Raw genomic sequence first — 22,877 nt, 5'->3', positions numbered from 1 at the left:
GGTTCGCGGATTCGGCAAAAAAATTTTTTTTTTGGGTACGGGTACGGGTTCGTCCGTACATATATATATATATATTTTAATTTTTTTTAATATATATATATATATATATGTTCAAACTTCAAACATCAAAATTATATATGTTCACAGTTCAAACATACAAATATGAAACATCAAACATACAATGTAACTTTCCCATACAATGATACATAGATGATAACAGATAAATCATAAATCAATAAATCATAAATCCATAATTGCATGAAATGCATCATAGAGGGGCGGATTAGGGTTTAGATGTAATTAGAAGATTAAAAATATTGTTTTTTTATTGTTTTTAAATGCTTGCTAACCCGTGGGCCCCGTTTTTGGGAACCCACGGGCTTGGGTTCACCCGGGTCCTCCTGGGTTCGCCCTAGGTCCCACCCGGGTCCTGCCCAGGCGGCTGGGTTCCCTGTGGGTCCTGCCCCCACCCAGGTCCTGCCCAGGCGGCTGGGTTCCCTGTGGGTCCTGCATGGCAGGACCCACAGGGAACCCAGCCGCTTGGGCAGGACCCGGGTGGGACCCAGAGCGAACCGGACCAGGACCAGGACCGGGCACGGACCAGGACCAGGACCCAGCCAAAATAGGGGAGAACCGGTATCTGAGATTTAGAAACAAAGAATAAAACTTTTTGGAATGTGGATTGATGATACACTTGTACCCAAAGCATTGCCATCTTTGAGCTAAAATTCTTTCCATGTTACCCTTGTCATTTGTCATAGACACATCACTTTCATCACATACGCTATAATCTAGAGAAACCATGTGAGAAAATACAAAGAGAATGGTTCCAACTCTCTTGAATTTGAAAGAGTCCCTTTAGTGTAGAAGTTTGAGAAAAAGGATTTTCAATTGTTTCAAAGTTTCTTCCCCTCCGTATACTTATCTAGATGCTACATAAATATATGAACCATTTCCTAAAACATGATGGCATCAATGTCAAGTCCAGTTACTTTGGTGTAAGAGGACATTTTGCATGCCTACATTCTCTAGATTTGCCTTAGGCAACATTTCCCGTTACTCATGGATCATGATTGTAACCTAAGTCACAGGATACGGCGATTTTCATGGATGAGGTTCGAATTTAATCGAATTTCAAACTTCTATAAAAAAAATCGAATTTAATCAAATTTCCTCTATAAAGCACTGCTATCCGTCTCTAAACACAACTCAGCTGGTCGTAAGTATTCTTTGTATATGCTTTGTATCTATTGGGTCATGGGTGTCTGCAACTGTTGGGTCGCCCTCGGATTTTCTCCAACAAGGGTCGTTATTATGATAATTTATTACAAGTATACATATATTTAAAAATAAACAAAATTATAGAAGGCGAATTTTATCCGAATTTTTTTTCGAATTTTTCCCTTGTCGAATTTCATCCGAATTTCATGGCTGTCGAATTCGAATTCGAACCTTGTGACTTAGATTGTAACTGATTTCATATTCTTGTGCATCCAACATAATCATAGTCATTTGCCATGAAGGTGCAGCATAGCAACATAAATTCATATTGTGATAAAAATAATATATTTATATGTTAAATATGCTTAAATGGAGCCCATGCAATTGAGAAGGTGGCACATGGGTCTTGCTCAATATATACGATGATTGGAATGTCAATATGCTTATATTGTTAGTATTAGAATGACAGCTAAATGAGTTCGAGGTTCAAAAAAAGGATCTTCAACAATTGTAAAATAGATTTGGAAGTTCAAAACCTGATGGACCTCAAAGTTTAGTGTTAAGTTAGCAATTTGCATATTCATGTGATCCCGAGGTTTGGGTTTTGAGTAAAAAATGATTCAGAATATGCTATGCATCACATGTTTGCATGCCCCAAAATTTTAGATTGAAAGTGACATCTTTGACTAAAAGAAAAAATATATAAGGGGATATTCACAAAAATTAAAATCACAATTAAAATATTAAAAAAAGTTTGAGAATACTACAAAAGCTTCTGGTATTCTTAGACATGATGTAGAATTCCTTAATCTATTTAAATGGACTTTTAAAAGGTTAAATATCAAGGTAATGATGCAACAATATGACTAGTGCATTACCAACACCAAGCAACTAATATAGAATAAAATCCGTCTTTTGAGAGATCTATTTTGGAAAAATTGAAGGGATGTTGTGAGTCATGTTGAAGAAGTTGTTCCTTTATGATAATTGCTAACACTAAGAATTTCTGTTAATTAAGCTTCTATATTATGTATTTCTTTTCTTTCACATCTTATCAAAAAGACAAGAAATGGTGATGCTGAACACTGATTCATAGTTCTTGAGGAGGTGCAACGTGTCCTCCTTTGTATTTCAATACTTGAAATCGTTTGCCACTTTAGGGTGATGGTTTACATACTTCTGGACTAAGTCTTTCTTTGATGACATATTGGGGAACTAAAATAAGTATTGACTTGAGCACACCTTGTGTCCCCAGACATTCATTAATGTTCTGTCTTGGCATTATTCCAAGCTCAAGGCTACATTGCAGGTACTCTGGAAATGAACCTAGAAACTGCAGCAAGTTGCGCTTAGACCTGAAAGAAGAATAATCTATTTTGAATGCAATGCTAGCTTTAATTTGAACACCTTACAAAAAGAACAAGCAGACAATCAGTAAGTTAATCAGCTGTACAAGCACAACCTTGCTTGCCAGCTATTTCCCTATGATTTTCAAATTTATTTTTGACTTCAATTAGCTTTAGACTTTGTCCAATTATTTTTTTATTTTAGTATTGAGGATAACATATTCCTGATGCAGCGATGATAAAAAGGTGATTAATCATTCTTAGGTTATTCTTGCTGGTTATACTCTGGTATCATTATTTGTTTATTATTGCTTGGTATTCTCTGATATCATTCTTAGTTTAGTGTTGTTGGATATTCACAGGTTTTCTACCCACAGTAGTTTTATTTTATATTGTTGAAGATTTTGGATGGTATACTGTTGGATCCTTATTCTTAATTGCAAAAGATTTTGGCTAGTTCATCTTTTGAATCCTTCTTTCATTTTTAGAACACTTTCAAACATGAATGGCATTTATTGGAATTGAGTGAATTAGTTTGCCATTTTGGCATTGACGTTATTCTGTTGGCATTCAGCCAGTTTGGCTAGATCAATTCTATGAATTGCTTTCATTGTAAATTAAGTGGCTAGCTACCAATATCTTTCCTATAATATTTGCTGCTGTTGTTCTAATCTCTATATGCTCTCATCTAGCCTACATTGGAAACTTGGTGATAGGAAAGAGTTAAAATTTGAGTGATTACAGGAATTTTATGTGGACTTTAGCTAACTCCTTGTGGGGGTTATTACATACAAAGTTCATCGAGTGTTAAATGGGTAGTTGATTAATGTGTTAATATATAGTGGGGCCGATCACAATTTCATTGATGAGGGATTGGTAACCAAGAGGGGATTGAAGGCAAAGGATTTTGCAGGTTTCAATGTTATTGTTGTAGATGGATTCACATTCCATGCACAAAAATCATGCAATAGATGAAACTAACCTTTGGTAACAATGATGTATGTGATGATTTTTATGTTGTGGGATTAGGTGAAACAAATATGGTTTTAGGACTGCAATGGTTGCATTCTCTTTGTGAGTTTTCTTAGAAATATTGATTCATAGAGTTAAAGTTTAAATCACAAGGAAAGGATGTTACTCTTAGAGCTATGCTTGGGGGGTCGCCATAGGTGATAACAACACAAAAAATATGGAAAGCACATTCTGAAAGAGACAAGTTGCTTGGTGATGAAGGGCATGCACATTGCATCATCTATTGGTAAGCAACATATTATTATATTGATATTCACATTCTTTTGGAGAATATGGTTTGGTGTTTAGTGATATGCCTCTAAGTTTGCCACCAAATAGATGTTTAAACATCATAGTGTTGGAATCAAGCTTAAAGCTTGTCATGATCACTCCTTATTGCCACTCAAGGAAATTTAAGGAGATAGAGAAGGCTATTAAGTAATTGTTGAAAACATGCCTCGTTAGACCCAACTCTAGCCCTTTTACTTCTTCAGTAATACTTATGAAAAAGAAGAATGGGACCATGAAGATGCATATAGACTATAGAACCTTGAACAAAAAGACAATAAAAAATAGATATTCCAAGTCTGTCTTGAAGATTGATTTGAGATTAGGCATTTTATTATCAAACTTGTGTTCGCAAGGAGAACTTACACAAGACAACATTTAGATACCATTTTGGACACTTTGAGTTTCTAGCTATTCCATTTAGCTTGTTTAATGCATTGACCACTTTCGTATCCACAATGAACCAAGTATTTAGTGGTCAATTGAGGAAGTTTCTTCTAGTATTTTTTGATGATATTCTAATATACAACAAAACATGAGCGGATCATATGAAACACCTAGATATGGTCCTTGAATTCTACATTAGGCTCTATTTCCAAAAGAATCAAAGTGTGAGTTGGGTTCATAGATATTTTGTACTTGAGCCATGTCATTATTACTCAATATGTGTAGGTGGACCAACAACAGATTCAAGGCATTTTGGATTGGCCATCCCTTATCACACTTACATAGTTGAGAGGTTTCTTTGGCCTATGCAACTTCTATAGGAGGTTTGCAGGGGTTTCCATAGCTAGGAGCATCCCTAACAGACATGACAAATAAATGAGCCTTCGCATGGATTATTGCAATAGAAGAAGCTTTTGATAAGCTCAAGGAGGTAGTTAGTTCATTCCCTATTCTTGCCATTCTCGATTTCTTAGAACCCTTTGTTGTAGAGTGTGATGATTCAAGAAAGGGAGTTGGAAAATTCTCAATGCAAAATGGGCACCCCATAACATTTAAAAGCTAGGAGTTGAAGGCTCTAGAAAGGGGATTTTTCATTTATGACAAAGAGATGCTAGTCGTTATGTATGCTTTGGCAAAGTTAAGACAATATATTGTTTGTGGTAGATTTGTGGTTAAAATAAACCACAGTAGCTTGAAGTTTTTTCTTGGCAATGAGACTTGAATAATAGTGTGATGTCCCCTACCCGATCTATTTCAATATACTAAAATTGATTGATATTTTTCAATTAGTTATTTAACAAATGCTTATTTATTTTCCTCATTAGAAGATTAATTTCATTATTCATAGTTCTTAATCTAGATATCAGATCCTGCTACTACTTCCGTTTTAAGGGAGAAGGGTCTATGCATGTTATTAACAAAGTGCTTAGAGACAATAGGTCCCCTCAAAGTTTACAGATCCAAGCCCTTACCTATCTTGGGTCTATACCGTCAAGGCTTATGGGTCGCTGATCCCCACCCTATCTTGGGACTTAACCTATTGCTTGGATTTAGACTGCCCCTCTTTGGAACATCTCAATCCCCAACTTCATAAATGTGACAGTAGTAACAAGTATCATATATAAACATATTCTTCGTACTGTTATTAACTTAAGGGTTCTTTCTGATTTACATTCTAATATTGTTATTTGTCTGATCAAACATTATCTCTCTCTCTCTCTCTCTATATATATATATATATATATATATATTAAGTATGACTGCCATACATATTGCAGTCTATATTAATATTACTATTAAATTCTGCATAAGAACATTATCAACCTTCATATTTTAAGCATACATATTAAACACATCCCCATGCATACCACCAAGAACAAAGATGTTACTACCTGTAACTTAATAACAGTTCTGATCTGATCTGATCTGTGGTGATGCCACTGGAGGCTTTAATTCCTTTCCTTTATATCTCTCAATGTGAGAGAGTGGTTACACCTCTTCATCATGTATGCCCTTTGGCAAGAGACATACCCTTTCACCATTAGCACCCTTGAAAGAGTGCAGCTCTTCATTATTTCTACCCTTTGGAAGGGACACAACCTTTCACAGTCAGATCTGTACTTCTTATTTAAATCAGATCTGCACTTCTGATTTTCAAATTGTCCCCCTCTCAAACGAGGTTCTATTCTCCCTTTTATATCTCATTGTTGAGGGAGTCACAACTTTTCCTTCCATGTCTTTTGACCATTCATTAACTTAATTAAATTTATTTAATTATATTCAATTACGTTCTTTTATATTTTAATTTAATTTTTTTTATTTTTGTTCTTTTGTATTTTAATTTTATTATTATTATTTTTATTATTATTAAATTATATTTCAAAGTAGGGACATCACAAATAGGCAAGATAAATGGGTAGGTAAGTTCCAAGCCTATAATTTTGATATTGAATATGTGAAAGGTAAAGTGAATGTAGTAGTTGATGCTCTTTTCAGAATGCCTAAAGTATGCTAAAATCACATTTGCTACTACCATCTTAGAAGGAAGCATGAAGGATGATAGGTATAAGTAGATGTTTTAATATTATACAAGGACAAAGTCTTTCTAGTGCTTGAGACTAAGATGAAAGAGAAAATCTTGAAGGCCTCACATGATGCACTGATGGTAGGACATCTTGGATTCCATAAAACATACAAGGAAACAAGGAAAATGTTCTCTTGGGAGGGCCTTAAAGATGATGTACTTAGAAAGATCAAGGACTGTACGACTTGTCAATAGGAAAGGCAAAACATGTTTTTACTGCTGGACCATTACAACCATTACTTATTCCCAATCAAAAGTAGGAGAGCATATCCATGAACTTATTCACAAGCCTTCCAAAGGTAAACGGCATTAATGATATTTATATAGTAGATAGATCAACTAAGTATGCACGCTGCTTTGTTATTCTTGCAAAATTCAGTGTACATTAGGTAGCTGATTATTTTTTAAGGATATATTTAGGCTGCATGAACCACCTAAGAATATTGTTAGTGACAGGGATGATTGATTTTTCAGCTCATTTTGGAAGGAGCTATTTCATTTGATAGGTACTGAGCTCATCCTAGTATTAGTTAGCACCCACAAAATGGATGGGTAGACAAATTGTAAATAAGTGGGTTGAAGAGTACTTGAGGAACTGTATCCTTAACTACAAGCAACATGGGTCAAATAGTTACACCTTAGAGAGCATTGCTACGACACCACCCATCACATGTCCATCTCTATGACCTCTTTTATCATTTATGGCTTTATATGTATATGATGCTCCAACTTTTATGGATTTGGTGTGTATTAATAGTAGGCTACTAACAATAGGTGACTTGGTTTATAATAGTCAAGACATTTTGAGGGCACTCAAAGATCACTTGCTCTGGGCTCAAAATCATCAAAAGTTTTGTGCACGTTGATGTTCCATAGAGAGAACATTTGAGGTTGTGGACATGGCCTTTTTGTGCTTGGAGCCTTATAGGTAGATTTCCATCAAGTGGAGTGGAGTTGAAAAGCTCAAGACTCACTTTTATGGGCCTTATAGGATCATTAGAAGAATGGAAGTAGCCTATGAGTTGGAATTGTTAATAGGTAGTCGGATTCACAATGTTTTCCATTTGTCTTGTCTCAAAAAGGCACTAGGTCAACATCTTATGTCATCTGTTGATTTTTTACCATTGGATGAGTAGGGAGAACTCTTATTGGTTCCAAAGTCCATCATAGACATACATGAAAAGAAGTTGAGGGACAAGATTGTCACAAAATACTTGGTTTGTTGGAAAACTTACCCAATGAGGATGCTACTTGGGAGGGGCCATTTTTTTTTTTGAACATCTAGCACTATATTGCTTGATGACAAGCAATTTTGGGAAGGGGAGTCTTGTAATGTGCCTTTTTTGTCTTTATCCTCAACATTGAGTTTGTCAATAGTTGGGTAGGATTAAGTTTTAGTTAGGATATTTGAATTGTGTAATAAGAAGTTGAGTTGGTGTCACAATTCTCAGTTCACTACCTAGTTAACGTACCTATTGACTAGCCTACGTTGAGGGATAGTTTAGCCTATGTTGAGGGATAGTTTAGTCAATTAGCTACCAACGAATGGGGAGTTTGTAGATTATAAAGTAGTGTTAGGAAAGAAGAAAGGAGATAATTTTTTTGAATATTGCAGACAAATTGTCTTTTTTTCCTAGGCTGGATGTGGTGTTTCAATAGGTATGATTTGGAGACAAAACCTTTTAGGCATGGATATTATATTATAAATCATCGTGAAGAGGAAAATTCTCAGGGTGCAGTATGAGTTCTATCATGGGATCTTCAGTGGTGCATAGTTCCAATACTAGAATATCTAGTAAGTTGTATTACTTTGTTAGATATCCATTTGAAAGTATGTTGTCAGAAAAAAAAGAAAAATTATAATTATTTATGGAGCATTTTCTGTGTCTAATTTATGCTTTTTGTAAGGGTCATTACAACAATATCATCTTCTTTTGTGTTTGTTATTTGAGCATTTTCATAAGGAATATTGCATTGTTTTATGTCAAGGGGGGTTCTCCTTCAACTTTGAAGACCAGATTTATTTTATGCGTGTTCCATTTTGTGTTGCACTAATAGGTGTGAATTAAAATGCTAACACTATTCACCTTCTATGTTTTCAGCTGCTTTTAAATTGTTTTAATAGTAGTTTTGTCACAGTCCTCTTGTCGTCCCACAATTTTGGGAATATTTTTATTTTCCCTGAAATTGTGTCCCTATGCACCTATACTAGAAACTTAGATAAACATTGCTGAATATTTTATTGTTGCATTCCTTACATTATCTAAGCTGATGAGAGCATGAACAACTTTACAAATGTTGGAGAAAATATTGGATTTAGAATGAGAAGTCCAAGAAAGAATCAAGTGATTTTGATCTCGTAGAAAGACCCACTGGATGCCAATTTTGGCCATTGACAAGCTCCAGGTTGTATAATGCTATGCATATCAAATTATTGATTATTCTAGTTCCATCGTCCTATTTTCATTTTTAATTCTTTTGCAGATAGTGAGTTACGTTTAAAAAAATTATTCAGTATGGGAGAAACACTGGTGTTGTTGACCTGCTCTGCTTTTATGAATCTGTTTTGAGATAGAGGTCTATGCAATAAGGTGGCTAAGGTTTTATGTTTGTGGGGGGAAATATGGGATGATGTACATCTCTGTAGTCAATTCACTAGTGATGTGTGAGGCCGCCTTGTATTGCTTGGTTCAATTTTCAATTTAAGTTTAGACATATGTTAGACCTTGACTATCATGTAATTGCAAAGGTTTACTATATAATTGGAAAAATTCTTGTAAGAATTTTGGCTGTTTGTTGGGTTTCTTCATTGTAGATAACAGTTTCCACTTTGTAAACCTTGGATGCAGGAAAAAAAATCAGAGTTTCTACCTTTTGTTGTTGAGAAGAATATTGTTGGCTATATCCATCCATCGTAAGGCATCAAATCCTCAAACTTGCTCTGCATGACAGTGCTTTTATAATTTCACTTGAGCTCATCCCCTCATAAAGGTTTCTATAAAAGATCATTTGCTTCATTTGCATCTTTCATTTTTATTTCCTAATCAATTCTAGACCATTTAACCATTTACTTGATCACTTGAATACAATTTTTGTATAATTTTAGAGAATTACTAACACCTTTCTATATGACATATTGGAATAGTTTTGCCTTATTCTTTTAAACAAAGTACTGGAGGTATTATATGAAGTCTTCATTGCTTCAATACAAAAGTGGAATGAAAGCCAATACATATGGAATATCAACCTGATCGTCTTCTATCTGACATAAAGATCTATTGAATTTTCCAATGCTGACAATAGTACCAATCTTTACAATGGATCGACTGAGGTATATGGAGTGTTTCAAAGTGATGTATATATGGTTGCATGCATTTTGGTATTTGATATTCATTAGAAAAACAGACAAGTAAATTGTAAAAGCAATTTTATGATTACTAAAGAGACACAAATATAACAATTGAGAGTGACCTAGGTTTGAATGTAAGTTCTGGAGTTCTGAAAATGGCCTTAAATGTTTTCTTTAAATAAATAGGGTGCATTAGTATGTGACATAGGTTCAACCCCATTTCTGTAAAGGCAGTCCATAGGCTTCAGGTCGACACCACATTGATTTGACCTATAGTCTCAATGCCAGAACCTAGCAACCAAAAAATGAGAAAATAATAGTTAAACATGTTCATGAAAAATTGGAATGTGGATTTACCAATGGTCCATTTAATTGTAATTATTTGCAAGCTAGAACTTTGGATATCAGTTTTTAAAGTTATGCACAGCGATTTTGGCATTGTAGTTTATGTTTATGTTTCAGTAAGCCCAAACTGGATTCTTAATGTTGATCAAGACAAACCATGAAGGGATTAACTGAAAAATCATATTAAATCTTGTGGAACCCCTAAATAAATGCATTGACTTAAAATTAAAGGCCTATCCTTATCTGTGGCAATTCTAACTCCACATCACTACTAACCCTAGAAGATAACAGGAGAAAATAAGTAGCGTTGTTCATATCAAATATTCAATTCAACTGTGAGCAATATTGGTGAGTGATGAAAATCATATCTAATATCTTTTGGTTTGAATATTTTTGTGCTATGTTTAGGATATCTTATTTACATTATATCATTGTCTTGTCATGTATGGTTTTAGTTTTATGTTTGTTCTGCTGCATCCCTAAACATGAAAGCACATGAAAAGTAGATGTCGATTTTTAATCTTTGGAATCACTGAGAATTGTTAGCATGTTTCTGGGTTTTTAACTTCTTGCATGAGAAAGGACATTCCTCTATTAAGTTAATCAGCTTTAGAACAATAAAGGAAAATTCGCATCCACAGCTAGGCCATGGACATATACATATGATCAAGTGGATAATGCAAAATTGATTAAGGAAAATGGTTTACAAAATGAGTATAAAAATGACAAGCTAGAAGAAATGGACACTGGATTTTCAATTTTGCACCCATCTAATGGGTTGTCCTGCATGACAAGCAGTTGCTTAAACTATGTGTTGGTTACGGTTGCCATTGCACCAAAAGGTTGACCTGTCAATGCCCGCTACAACCACTAGACACATAGAATCCATGGGAGGTGGTTAATCCATGTCGCAAACCCACTGCTTGTGTTGCACAGGACCAAGAACGCACCTTGCAACAATCCCCCCCTCAGCGCAAGCGGGGTTTGAACCTGCGACCCAACTCTGATACCATTTGTTGGGTACGGTCGCCGTTGCACCAAAAGGTCGACCTGTCAATGCCTGCTACAATCACCAGACACATAGAATCCACAGTAGGCGGTTAAGCCATGTTGCAAACCCACCGCTTGTGCTGCACAGGACCAAGGGCGCACCTTGCAATACTATGGAATTCACTTCTATGAATGATTTGAGCTCTGCAAGAGATCCAAGTTATTGAATTTTTGCATATCAGATTCAGGATGCTGTGATACCCCCTATTACTTTACCAATTTGTCATTTGCCTGGCCAAATCATTATTACTTTATGATAACATACCTGAAAATCTGTGGCCCATTGCAGGATTTCCTTCCTCTCTTTCTCAAAATCAAGTATCAAACATTTTTGAGGTGTTTCTTTATTCCTTGTTAGGTTCACTGGCCTGCAGTAGTTGTCAATACACTGATCTATTTTGGCCTGAAATTTGTAGTTATTTACTTTGAATTCCTTGTTTTATTCCTTAGAATTTCCAGCTGCAAACCAGATTCATGTCACTGTTTATAACAAGATTGAGCTGGCATGTTAAAAACTTCTAATTGATGAATTTTCTCTTGCAAGTAATCATCATTAAGTAATTCTTCTCAAACAGTGTCTCTTCTGCTTTAGTAAAATGATTTTCATGATTTATTGGATGGATAAGGCTACTATTAATTTTTTTACACCTATTTATCTTATTGAGCATAACATTCTTTGACATATTGCATGAGTTGACAATTTCCATTTTCTATGAACATCAGTTCTCTGTAATTTGGTTGATAGTGGTATTCTTTTGGTTGTCTTACCAATCACATAGTGTTTGTGGATTATATTGATTAGGGACATGATGGCAAGTTTTTTCACTAGCTTCATGAGATGAACCATGGATGTCATTAGTAATATAAGGGTTTTGAAACTAGGAGGTAGTTTCATCAACTCCTTGTCTTCAACCCTTTGTGAACTGTATTTTGTGTGTACATGTCTTTCCTTTTTATATCAGACCAAATCGCATGTCCCTCAAATGATGGATTGGACCAAGCATTTTTCCAAACTGCAAAAAGGAATCAGAAACAATCATTCATCTCTTCCTGCAATGTGAACCTGTACAAGCAGTATGGACTAAAGTCATCAGCTGTTTGCAGCTTAATTGGATGGCAACAAATGATATATTCAACTTCTTAAACACATGCCCAATTTCGAGTTCAGAGTCAGATTAGATATAGAAAGCAGATAATGTAATCACTGCCTATACATTATGGACAATTTGGCTTGATCATAATTGCCACCTAATTGAAGGCACCCAACTCCCAATAGAGAAAATATTACTAGTACTTAAAAAGGTTGACCGTCGTGGTATACATGAAAAGCTCCCCGCTATTACGAATATGAAGGATCAATTTATTTATAAGTTTTGGCTTTACACTTAAAAAGTTTCATCCCAAGATCTAACACTTTGCCAAAGTCAAATTGGTGTCCTTACAAAAGCTTTATAACTGGGCCAGAAGGAAGCACATGGGATGCACAATAGCAGTAGGCTTCATTAGGAACCATCAAGGGAAATTAATCAAGGCTAATCTTTCTTTCCTAGGTGTTATCATCAATAATACGATGGAGGTCATCACATTAGTCCTAGGTTTATGTAATATCCTGGATAATTTTTTTTTGTTTTTTAAGTGCAATAAGAATTACCAAAAAACACATAACCCGTTAAGGTTAGAAAATCTAATCTCAAAACTTGCTGAAATTGCAACCCTTCCACTTTTTGATCACCAAGTGCCCAATGTGGGAAGGTGAGAGCATATGGTGATAACGGGTTTGTTAGCTCACTAATTTGCTGGAAATGATAAAGCAAATACAATACTGGGCGGCAAGCCAGCCCCTTCCGCTTATCCAGCGGGAAAGCAAGGAACTTGGCGGTGAACCCGCCAAGAGAAGAATAATGCAGACACAAATCACTCTACCGTAATATTTCAGTGGGAGGATTACATTACAAATTACTCAACTCAACCACTTATGCAGCAGGAGGACCATTACAACCAACATCACTTGACCGCTTATGCAGCGGGATGATTGAATTACAAATTATCAGATATAGGGGGCAAGCCAGCCTCTTCCACTTTTCAGTGGGATATGAGATTACAATCCAGAATGGGTTAGTAGTACTACTACTTAACCTTACAATAAAGAGGAAAGTGAGAGTAGAAGAATGTTGCTGAACATAAGAGATAATGATCATGAACTCATTCAACATCAAAAACAGCGGGCTGGAAATGCATAACCAGCAACCCATAGACTCACTAAATTACTCATATCTCACTCCAATCTGACTCAATTCACCCCAAATCACTCCCAAACCAACACTAGACAAGCAACAACTAAGACAAATCAAAAGGGAGCTACATAAACACCTCAAAATACTTTGCATGCATCCCAATGCACCCTCTAAAACCCACGCCTAGCTAGATATTTCAATTTGCATTATTAAATTCAAGACTCAGAGAAAAGTGCCACAAACTTACAAGATGTATCGCCAACAGCAAGAAGGAAGATTGAACCAGTACCTAGAATGATCAGTCGATCAGGCAGAGAGGTATGAACAAAAACGTGCTTCAGCCACAGGGAAACCAAAAACTCCAGAAATCACTCCAAACTCCAAAAACACTGAAATATGCAATGAAAATATCATAGATTACAACACGCAGCTAGGTACTATATCTCAAGTACGTAACTGGAAACACTAGGGAGCCGCACTCCGAAGCTTCAAAGTTCATACGCCAATCCGGTAGCATAACGATGCAAATTTTCAAGATGCCAAAATGAGAGCCCAAGGCCCATTTATAACTTCACACCTCCCCAAATGCAAATGCAAATGGCGCCCAAACTCAATTCAAATTCACTTTCATTTTGCCTCGTGTCTCCACCAACATGGTGCCCACTTTCCTTTTCCTAAGCAAGTTCGAACTTTGCCTTATGGTGGCGTTTTTTTGCAATATTAAAACATTAAACTAGAGATGTTTAATCCCTCTAAATTGCCACCAACAAATTCGCCTTTTGACTTAGGAAAATAACATATGGATATCAATTAATTATTTTTTCCCTAAGCCATCCTCAACATTTAATCAGTAAATGCAAATATTTAAATATTAAACCTTTGACAAGGAAATAATATTTAATTAAATTACTTATGACTCCCATGCTGATCATTAACAGAAACCAGGATGAAGCAGAGTAAAGAAGACCATAGAACTGCTGCAAGACCAGGACCCTGTCCACTGCCAAAAATAGAAATACTCCATACTGCCACTTACTAAAAATAGTAAGTCATGAATTACTACTCCAAAAAACATGATCTTCACACCTTGTGACAGAGCATGGAAAGCTCAGTAGGACGGCATCATCCAAACAACCAACCCCTAACTCACTAAAAATAGTAAGTTCTCGCTTCACAAATGTTTGAAACCTAATTCTTCATTCCGCATAGCCTACGGGTCTCAGGAATAGGCCAATGGACCACTGAAAAGCACATCATCGAGAAGGGGACATTACAGTTTAAACATCACTAAAGAGATTAACATTAAAAATATCATTCTTGATGTTGATAGTGAAATAATAATAGGTTTTGTTTCTATTCTAGCCAACAAAAACTCCCCTATTATAATCACTAATGAACATGAATGTTTTGTTGACATGGCTAAAGTCGCACCACTGCAACTCTATTCGGCCAACGCAGAATAGGATGATCCCGCCGAGTATCCTATCCTCTCTTGTATAAGGAAGTCCTAATGCTGTTCGGTTTGATCATGTGGGTGTTTGCCCTCTCGGGTGAATAACTTAAAACATACAGATAAAACACGTAATGCAGAATAATAATGCCATAGATATCAGATGTAATATAAGAGATGTTATTCCAGTCATAATCGTTCCCTTTACAAGTTCCATTCCGAAGTATATAAAGATGCCGAGGGGGTGCGAGCGCCAATCGTCACACCGCAACTACCACCTCTCGACTGCCAACTAACCAACACAATTACAACTTAATTAACTAGTTTTATTTCCGTGTATAATATTGCCGCCAACATCATCCCCCCAAAAGAAAAGAAGTCGTCTTCGGACGACTTAATACAAAATAGAGATGACATTAAACAGAACTGCTGACGCTAGTCGAGCCTGAAACTTATACACCTGCTGCGTCCTCGCTTAAAAACCCTTTTCTGCTACCATCCTATGCTCAAGTGCGGATTTCACCATTAGTGCTTTCTTTGACATCACAATCCTCTTGTGCCTAAACCAAACTTGTCTGCAAAACATGCTTTTCGGTCTCAGCCTCCACCAACTGCTACTCAAATGATATTGTCTCCCTAGCCAATTTGTCCTCGATAGCCACCCGCACTGCCCTCTCGGCATCCAACTCCTGGGTACGCTGGGCTATGTCTCACGCTAGTACTGCCTCCAACTTGGTGGTCAACTCCTCCCGAGCCCTCTCTGCATCCACCAAGGCAACCTCACGTCCAGCCGAGACATACTCCAAGTTCCTCAAAGCATACCATTCCTACCTGGAGGTGGCCACAACCCACTGGCACAAAGGCTAGGAGACACCTCAAATCCTCCATCACACTCCCCAAAGGCTAATAACTGAATTGAATAACTCCCTGGTGTCATACAACTGCGCGGACCTGCAATGCCTTCCCTCAAACTCTGTTTGTTCGCAACCTCCCAATCCGTTTTCCTCTACGGCTTATGGCTTCCCTGCCAATGCTTACCTGCAGGCTTCTTTCTCACAGTACGGACAACCACAACACTTATCGTGATATCTCCAATGCCCTTCGTCCAACTCCAACAAGTGTACTGTAGCTCAAAAATAAACTGGGGTCTGGGGGCAGCGCCCCTCGCGGGGTTGCAGGGGGAGGGAATGCTTTAGTAATCATTTTTGTGATATTTTAAGGTGTCAAAACCCTTCTTCCCCACTCTAATATTTTCAGCGTCCTGGCTCCATATGTCATTGAATGATTTTTCAATCTGGTCCTCGTCGTTTTTTTTTCCTTGTAATGTCCCCGATGGCACCCCGACCATACAACCTCCCCATACGGTGAACAACAGCACTGACACCTCCAATCGTGCGACCACCTTCCCGTGCGGTCGACACCCTCCTTACCGTACGGACACACTTCTAGCGTACGGACAACATGCTCAACTGTGCACACCGTATTGTCCTCCTTCTGCACGCCCAACGTAGTTCAACCGTATAGTGACCACTGACGACGAAGCGGTTGCGTGTGTGTTTGTGCAGCTGCGTCTTTTTTTTTTTTTCGTGTGCGTGGGTTGCGTATTTTTCCTTTGCGTGCGTTTTTGTGTTTTGCACTTTGTTTGTGTGGATTGTGCGGGTTAAAATAGCCACCGCACGGTGACCCCGCGGTGCCACCGTGCGGTGGACACACGGTGCCACCGTATGGTGGGCACATGGTACCACCGCATGGTGCACCCGCGGTGCCACCGCACGGCCACCGCACGGTGGACCCGCGGTGCCACCGCACGATGGACCCGCAGTGCCACTGTACGGTGACCACGCGGCGCGGTGCCACCGCACGGTGGATGCGTGGCCCCACCGTACGGTGCACTTTGCCCCCCCTTTTTTTAAAGCCGTACGGTCACCTGGCGTACGAGTTTTTTTTTTTGCAAGCTGTACGGTCACCTAGCGTACGAGTTTTTTTTTTTAATTGTCCAGATTCGGCTCGGGTTTCGTGCCTCCAGGATTGCCTTTTCTCGGTTTGCCTCGCTCAAGGGTCTCCCGTTGTGGTCCTGTGCCTCTCAAGTCACCTGCTCGGCCTCTCGAGTCCCCTTCCACCCTCACGGGTCCCCCTTTGGGCTCTCGGGTGCCCTTTCGGCCTCTCGGGTCCCCTGCGTGCTTCGCGTGGTAGGGTTTCAATTTGGACCCGTTGGTGGCAAGTCTATTTTCAATGGCCATCCGAAGACCTGGAACCACAAATTCTACAGGGACCACGGTCTCCTTCCCGTACATAAGAAAAAGAAGAATAATAAATATTTTGAAGGTTGCAGCCTTCCACACAGGGTTCCAATCGTTGCCGACACAATTGATCTTTGGATTATCTACGTCACCGAGGTTTGGGGCGTCTCCCTTCCAATATTCTATGTATTCTGGCAGGTACACCTCCTCTGTTACTTGCTCTGGTTCCTCTACTTCGAGCCTGTAGCTTTGGAACATTTCATAATCCTCCATCTACCAATGGAAGAGCCCGTTCAATGACCCTGTCTCATCCTCGGAGCACTCTCCTAGTTTGAGAATCCCTTTGTTGTTGGGCTCCCTACAGCCTCGTCCTTCGTCCCTCGGGTTGCCTTTTCCGTCATCCTCCGATTCCGAAGATGATGCCAGTTCCTTGTCAACAACCTGGGTCCTCAGATCAATGGTTTACTTCCGCCCCCCTTTCTCCATAGAAAGGGTGTTCTTTTTCCAGTCGTGGTTCACCTTTGCTGTAACCAGCCACCCTCTGCCTAAGATGGCGTCGTACCCCTACTTCTTGAGTGGGATTACCACAAAATCTAGTATGAAAGGTTGCGTGCCGATGGTGACCGGCTGGGCCATCAGGGTGCCGAGTGGCTTGATGCCGTGCTGGTCTGCACCTACCAAGTTGAATGTGGGTGGCCATAGTGTTGGCTTCCCCAGCTTCTTCCACGTATCCTCTGGTAGTACATTCACCCCCGAACCTCCGTCCACGATGGTGTCTTTGAGGATAGCCCCGAGAATTCCCATCTCTACTACAGCAGGATGCCGACCACTATTTAAGGCCAACAACATTGGGTTAGCCGAGGGTTTGGCCGAAACTTCTGCCCGTGTGGCACGCAAAGGTGCCTGCGTAGTGGTTTGTATGGAACTAAAAATGGCGGTTCTTAACTGTGGCATTGTTTCTAGAAGGTCCTTTACCCTTATAGGTACTTCCATCTGCAGTACTTGCCCAATGATGTTATTTTCTGCTTTCGTACGGGATGATGTACTCGCCACCTCGTTGTCTCGTCGTTCGACCGTCATCTCACATTCAATATTGGCCTTTGCCTTCGGTAATCTCTCCTTCTTCGTACGGGGGTCGGGATAAGTGGTTTTTTTCGTCTGGGCGCGGGTGATCGCCAATACCTCTTTCTCACCAGTCTTCTCAGCCTTCTCAATGTTGAGGAGATTAACCCCTGCCTGTGGGCAATTTGCATCCTCATGGTCGCCTGGCCCACACCATCGGCAAAGGTGCTGAGGGGTGGCTTCCTTCGTGCAATCACGGGCGAAGTGCCCCTACTGATTATAGGCCCTACATTGGATAATTGGCCGGCCCTTGGCGTCATACTGGATACGGCTTCCGTTATTGTTATTGTTGCTATTCCTTCCGTCGCCGCGTTTGTTGTCCTGGTAACCTCTAGATGATGCCGTTGTGTTGGTTTGTTGGGCCGTACCCGCTGGTGCGGATGTTGTGGCCTGCTCCGTGAACAACACTTGGTTCATTTGCGTATTCCGGGTTTTCATGTTGTATGGGCACTCCTTGGTGGAGTGTCCCATCACTTGGCAAATCTCGCAGAATGCCTTCTTTGGGCAAGTACCCTTTGTGTGCCCCTCCTCTTTGCACTCAGTGCACCATATATCCCCTTCGGTCCGATTGGTGCTTCTCATTGTTTTGAATTCCCTCCTCATTCGCTCCATGTCTTTCCGGAGCGCTTGCACCCGTTTGCTAGCCTCGCTGTCGCTGTTGCTTTCCTGTGACGAGTCATCCTCCTCGGACGAGCTATCCTCCTTTTTCTTCGATGTCTTGGTCTCGCTCTCGAGATCCATCGCTCTGTTGTATGCGTCTTCGTATGATGTAGGTGGAACAATTTTCATCTTCTTTCGGAGGGAATGCTTTAATCCCTCCACGGACCATCGCTTTTTCAACCCATCTGCTGGTTGACTCTCCATTTTCCCCAATAGTTCCTTTAGCCGCCGACTATAGGCTCGGACAGTCTCGTTCTTGTTTTGCTTCGTTCCGTAGATCTCAGTGATTATTTCGTTGTCATCTCTCAGGAGGTAGAACTCTATCCCAAACTCCTTCTTCAGGTCGGGCCATGTGCCGACTTTGGCCTTGTCCATATCTGAGTACCAGTCTATGGCCACTCCTCTCAAGGTTGCTGGGAATTGTGTTACCCATTCGTCTTGGTCGGTAACACCGTTCGCTGACCATATGGTTTCGCACGTTCGACAATGGCGGACAGGATCTTCCTTCCCGTTGCCATTGAACTTCGGCAGTTTCTGTTTACTCCCCATCGATGGGGGTCGTCTTCCTTGAGGTGGCTGTGGTTGTGTTTGGGCCCCTGCGCCGCTCCCTCCGGTCCCTCTGGTGTCGGTGGTGTGTCCTGCGTGGGTGACTGGAGGTACGGTGTTTTGCCTGCCGAGTGTGGCACCTACCGTACGGTTATCCTCCCCTTCGTTGTCACCCGCGCCCACTCCGGGCTCCCTTTGGCGATCCTCCCTTTGTGGTGTAAGGGATAAGTTTCTAAAACGATCCCAGGTCTCTTCGACTAGATCTCTCCTTAACCTTGTTTCCTCCAGAAACTCTTCGTGGCTCCGCACCCTACAGTGTTCTGGGGACGCGTAGAAATTTCCGTTGGCTTCTGCACCCTCCGTGACACCTCCTTGGTTCCCCTCGGGCCACCCTTCGGCAGGTCGTCCTTCGGCAAGTTGCCTCAGCCTCCGTCTACATTCTACTTGCTGCTCCAGAATCAAGGCCCTTTGCGCGGCCTCCCACTCGTTCGTTTCTGCTTTTTTATTTCTATCTTTATTTAATATATTGGGCATAAATCACTTCCGTACGTAGCAAGCACTCGCCATGTACAAAAAAAACTTTGATTATTTTTCCTTTCGGCCACAATTTATGTCAACATTGTGTCGGGATTATTACAGGGTTCAATTTCCCCTTCGCCTCTTGCCATCACGCTATGCGTCCCACGACGATTGTTCCATTTGCGCGTCGTTGGCCTCTGGGTTAATCTCACCGACGGGTAGGCCCATCGTGTCCGTGCGCCATCTGCGGCTTCCGTTCCCGAGTACGTCTAGGCAACGATGCCAAATGTTTGCCCTCTCGGGTGAATGACTTAAAACATACAGATAAAACACGTAATGCAAAATAATAATGCCATAGATATCAGATGTAATATAAGAGATGTTATTCCAGTCATAATCGTTCCCTTTACAAGTTACATTCCGAAGTATATAAAGATGCCGAGGGGGTGCGAGCGCTAACCGTTGCACCGCAACTACCACCCCTCGATTGCCAACTAACCAACACAATTACAACTTAATTAACTAGTTTTATTTCCGTGTATAATATTGCCGCCAAGGCGCCAACAGTGGGGACAACCTCAAGGTTCCAAATGTCAGTTCTTGACTGCGGGATAACTCAACGGTCGATGTGTTTTGCTGGGAGCACAAGGGGCCTTACGTTTTGCAACAAGCGGGTAGACGGATTCAACATAACCAATCCCTGCTTGGCCAAAATGGCTTACAACCTCGCAGGAATGGTGCAATCTTCAAGGGGACATGGAAGATTTTCAAACTGCAAATGCATGGCTAAGCACCCAATTCTGGCGCAGGTTAGACGAACACCTGCAATTGAACTAAACACAATTAAAGGCTCATGTTAACCATACACAAGAACATACAATCAGTACATCCTCAATGGTATGAGCCTGAATCCATCAAATACCTGCACACCCAAAAGAAAGATCTATCTAAATTGGTGAAAGAAACCATGCAAACAGAAGAAAACAAAGACAGTAAACACCATATTTCAATGTTCATATATTTGCTTCAGCTACCATTACAACAATTTCTGCAGCATCTCTATGCTACTACTAAAATTTAACCTTCTACAATCTAGCCTATTCTAACTGCCTAAAAATCTAACAATAATCTAACCCTTTACAATAGAAAGGCCTCTGCCTTTTATAGAATTTACATACTGAACCGGTGGCCAGGATGGATTGCATCCAAGGGCCCTGGTATGCCTTCTAGAAGTTGGCAGCTTTAACCCATGCCCACTCAATTTTCAGTTATCTACCCAACCACTATCTCAATTACCTACCACTATTTGGCTTTAATTTAGTCAATTTGGCAGTTAGACATAACAGTCCAGAACTGACGTGTGTTCCACTTTGTTTCAAAATATCTTGAGCTGGACCCACAGGCAGCCTTTACATTAAACAATTTCAGTTTTTAGGAATTGAACTTTTGGAATTAAATCTAGTTGTGCATTTCTGAGAATGCATACACTTGTAGCATTCAAAGTATTCTTTGTCTTCAATCTCGTTGGTGAACTTCAGCTTGTTGTCCGGTTGTGGTGCATTTCTCTGTGCTTCATCTTGCGCTCTATGGTGCTGTCCTGCATTTCCTCTTCAGGCGTTGGTCGTGATCAAGTCTCCTTGACGTTTCAGGCTTTCTCCTGGTTCTTCTCGACGACGTTTTCCTGCGAACAATCAATTTCACCTTTAATCAATCAATTTGAAAAATTAATTAAATTAATTTGACAAATATTAAATTTAACTTTAACATCTGGCTTCGTCTTGTTAAAGATGAAAGATTTTTGCATTTTAAAACAATCTGAATCCCTTTGTTTAAATTTGGCCAATTTGATGTGAAAGGGCGATCTTGCTCTTAGTTTTAAACGTTTTCCTTTGTCACGCGTTGAAAAGTTTGGCCAATTCACATAGTTATAAAAATTCGAATATTTTTACCCAATTGCTAGTGATTTCGGCTTCATTAGTGAAAATGTGCGAATTTGAAAGTTTTCGGCATTCTAAGGTTAAACGTGCAATTTTGTCTTTCTTTCTCATTTTCGGCCCTATGAGACTTTTGTGAGGATTAGAGGTTTTGAATTTTTTTTTTTGGCTTTAGGCAAAAATTGGCGAACTTAACATTTTGGCCTGTTGGTTCATCTGTGCAATTTGAATGATTTATACTTAATGCACCCCTTTGTTTTCACTTTCACTTTGCTTTTGAAGGGGAAACTTTCGGTTTTGGCAAGGCTAAAATGTGAACTTATCATTTTAAAACGTTCACGGGATTTTGTTTGAATGCCAAACTTTGGGCATTTTGAATGATTTGCACGACTCTTTACATTGGGCGACTTCTCTCAAAATGCGTTAAAATGCCGGCCTCCTTCAAAATCTCGGGTTATTTGGCCGAAGTGTGCGATCTTATTAAGACGCCCTTCATTTGCAACTTCGGGCTAAATAACCAAAAAGGTGCATCATTACTTGGAACGCCCTTTGCAAGAAATTCGGGCGAAATGATTAAAATGCGAGTTTTGACCACCTTGCAAATTCGGGTCTTTTGGCCATTTTGAGAGGTTTTCTTTTACATTTCGGCCCACAAAGCTCTTTTGCGAACTTTATCTCCCACTTTGGCCTGGGAGGCTGATTTTCCAAATTTTCTCTGAATTTCGGGCTAAATGGCGAGTTTTGAGAGATCTTTTAAAAAAATGTGAACCTCACGTTTTAATCATTCAACATAAAAGTTCAGCTATATTGGTCGCTTTGCGAGCTCTATTTCAAATTTCGGCCCCAAAGGCCGACTTTGCCCATTCGAGCTCGCATTTTGGTATTAAGAAGCTGATTTTGGGCCTCTATGGTTGAATTTCGGGTCTCAAGGCCGATTTTTGAACTTTCTATCATTTCGACCATTTAGGCCGATTTTTCTTGGTCTTCAGCTTTTGGCCTATGGGGTGAAATGGCGAACTTGGGAAGAATTGG

The 22,877-nt window shown here is 39.8% G+C and overlaps 1 protein-coding gene across 4 annotated transcripts in view; it reads left to right on the top strand.

Annotated features, from left to right (window-relative positions):
• Positions 1 to 22,877, top strand: part of LOC131049023 (nudix hydrolase 20, chloroplastic) — a 275,682-nt gene that overhangs the window by 11,730 nt on the left and 241,075 nt on the right. For all 4 annotated transcript variants that reach the window (XM_059221517.1, XM_057983021.2, XM_059221510.1 and 1 more), the window contains exon 2: positions 9,246 to 9,310. In XM_059221517.1, the coding sequence (XP_059077500.1) occupies positions 9,246 to 9,310 (65 nt within the window). The remainder of the gene's footprint in view (positions 1 to 9,245; positions 9,311 to 22,877) is intronic.

Source organism: Cryptomeria japonica, chromosome 1 (assembly GCF_030272615.1).
Source record: "Cryptomeria japonica chromosome 1, Sugi_1.0, whole genome shotgun sequence".
Lineage (NCBI taxonomy): Eukaryota > Viridiplantae > Streptophyta > Pinopsida > Cupressales > Cupressaceae > Cryptomeria > Cryptomeria japonica.
Note: the sequence above shows the minus strand (reverse complement) of the source record. Positions and strands in the feature narration are given on the sequence as shown.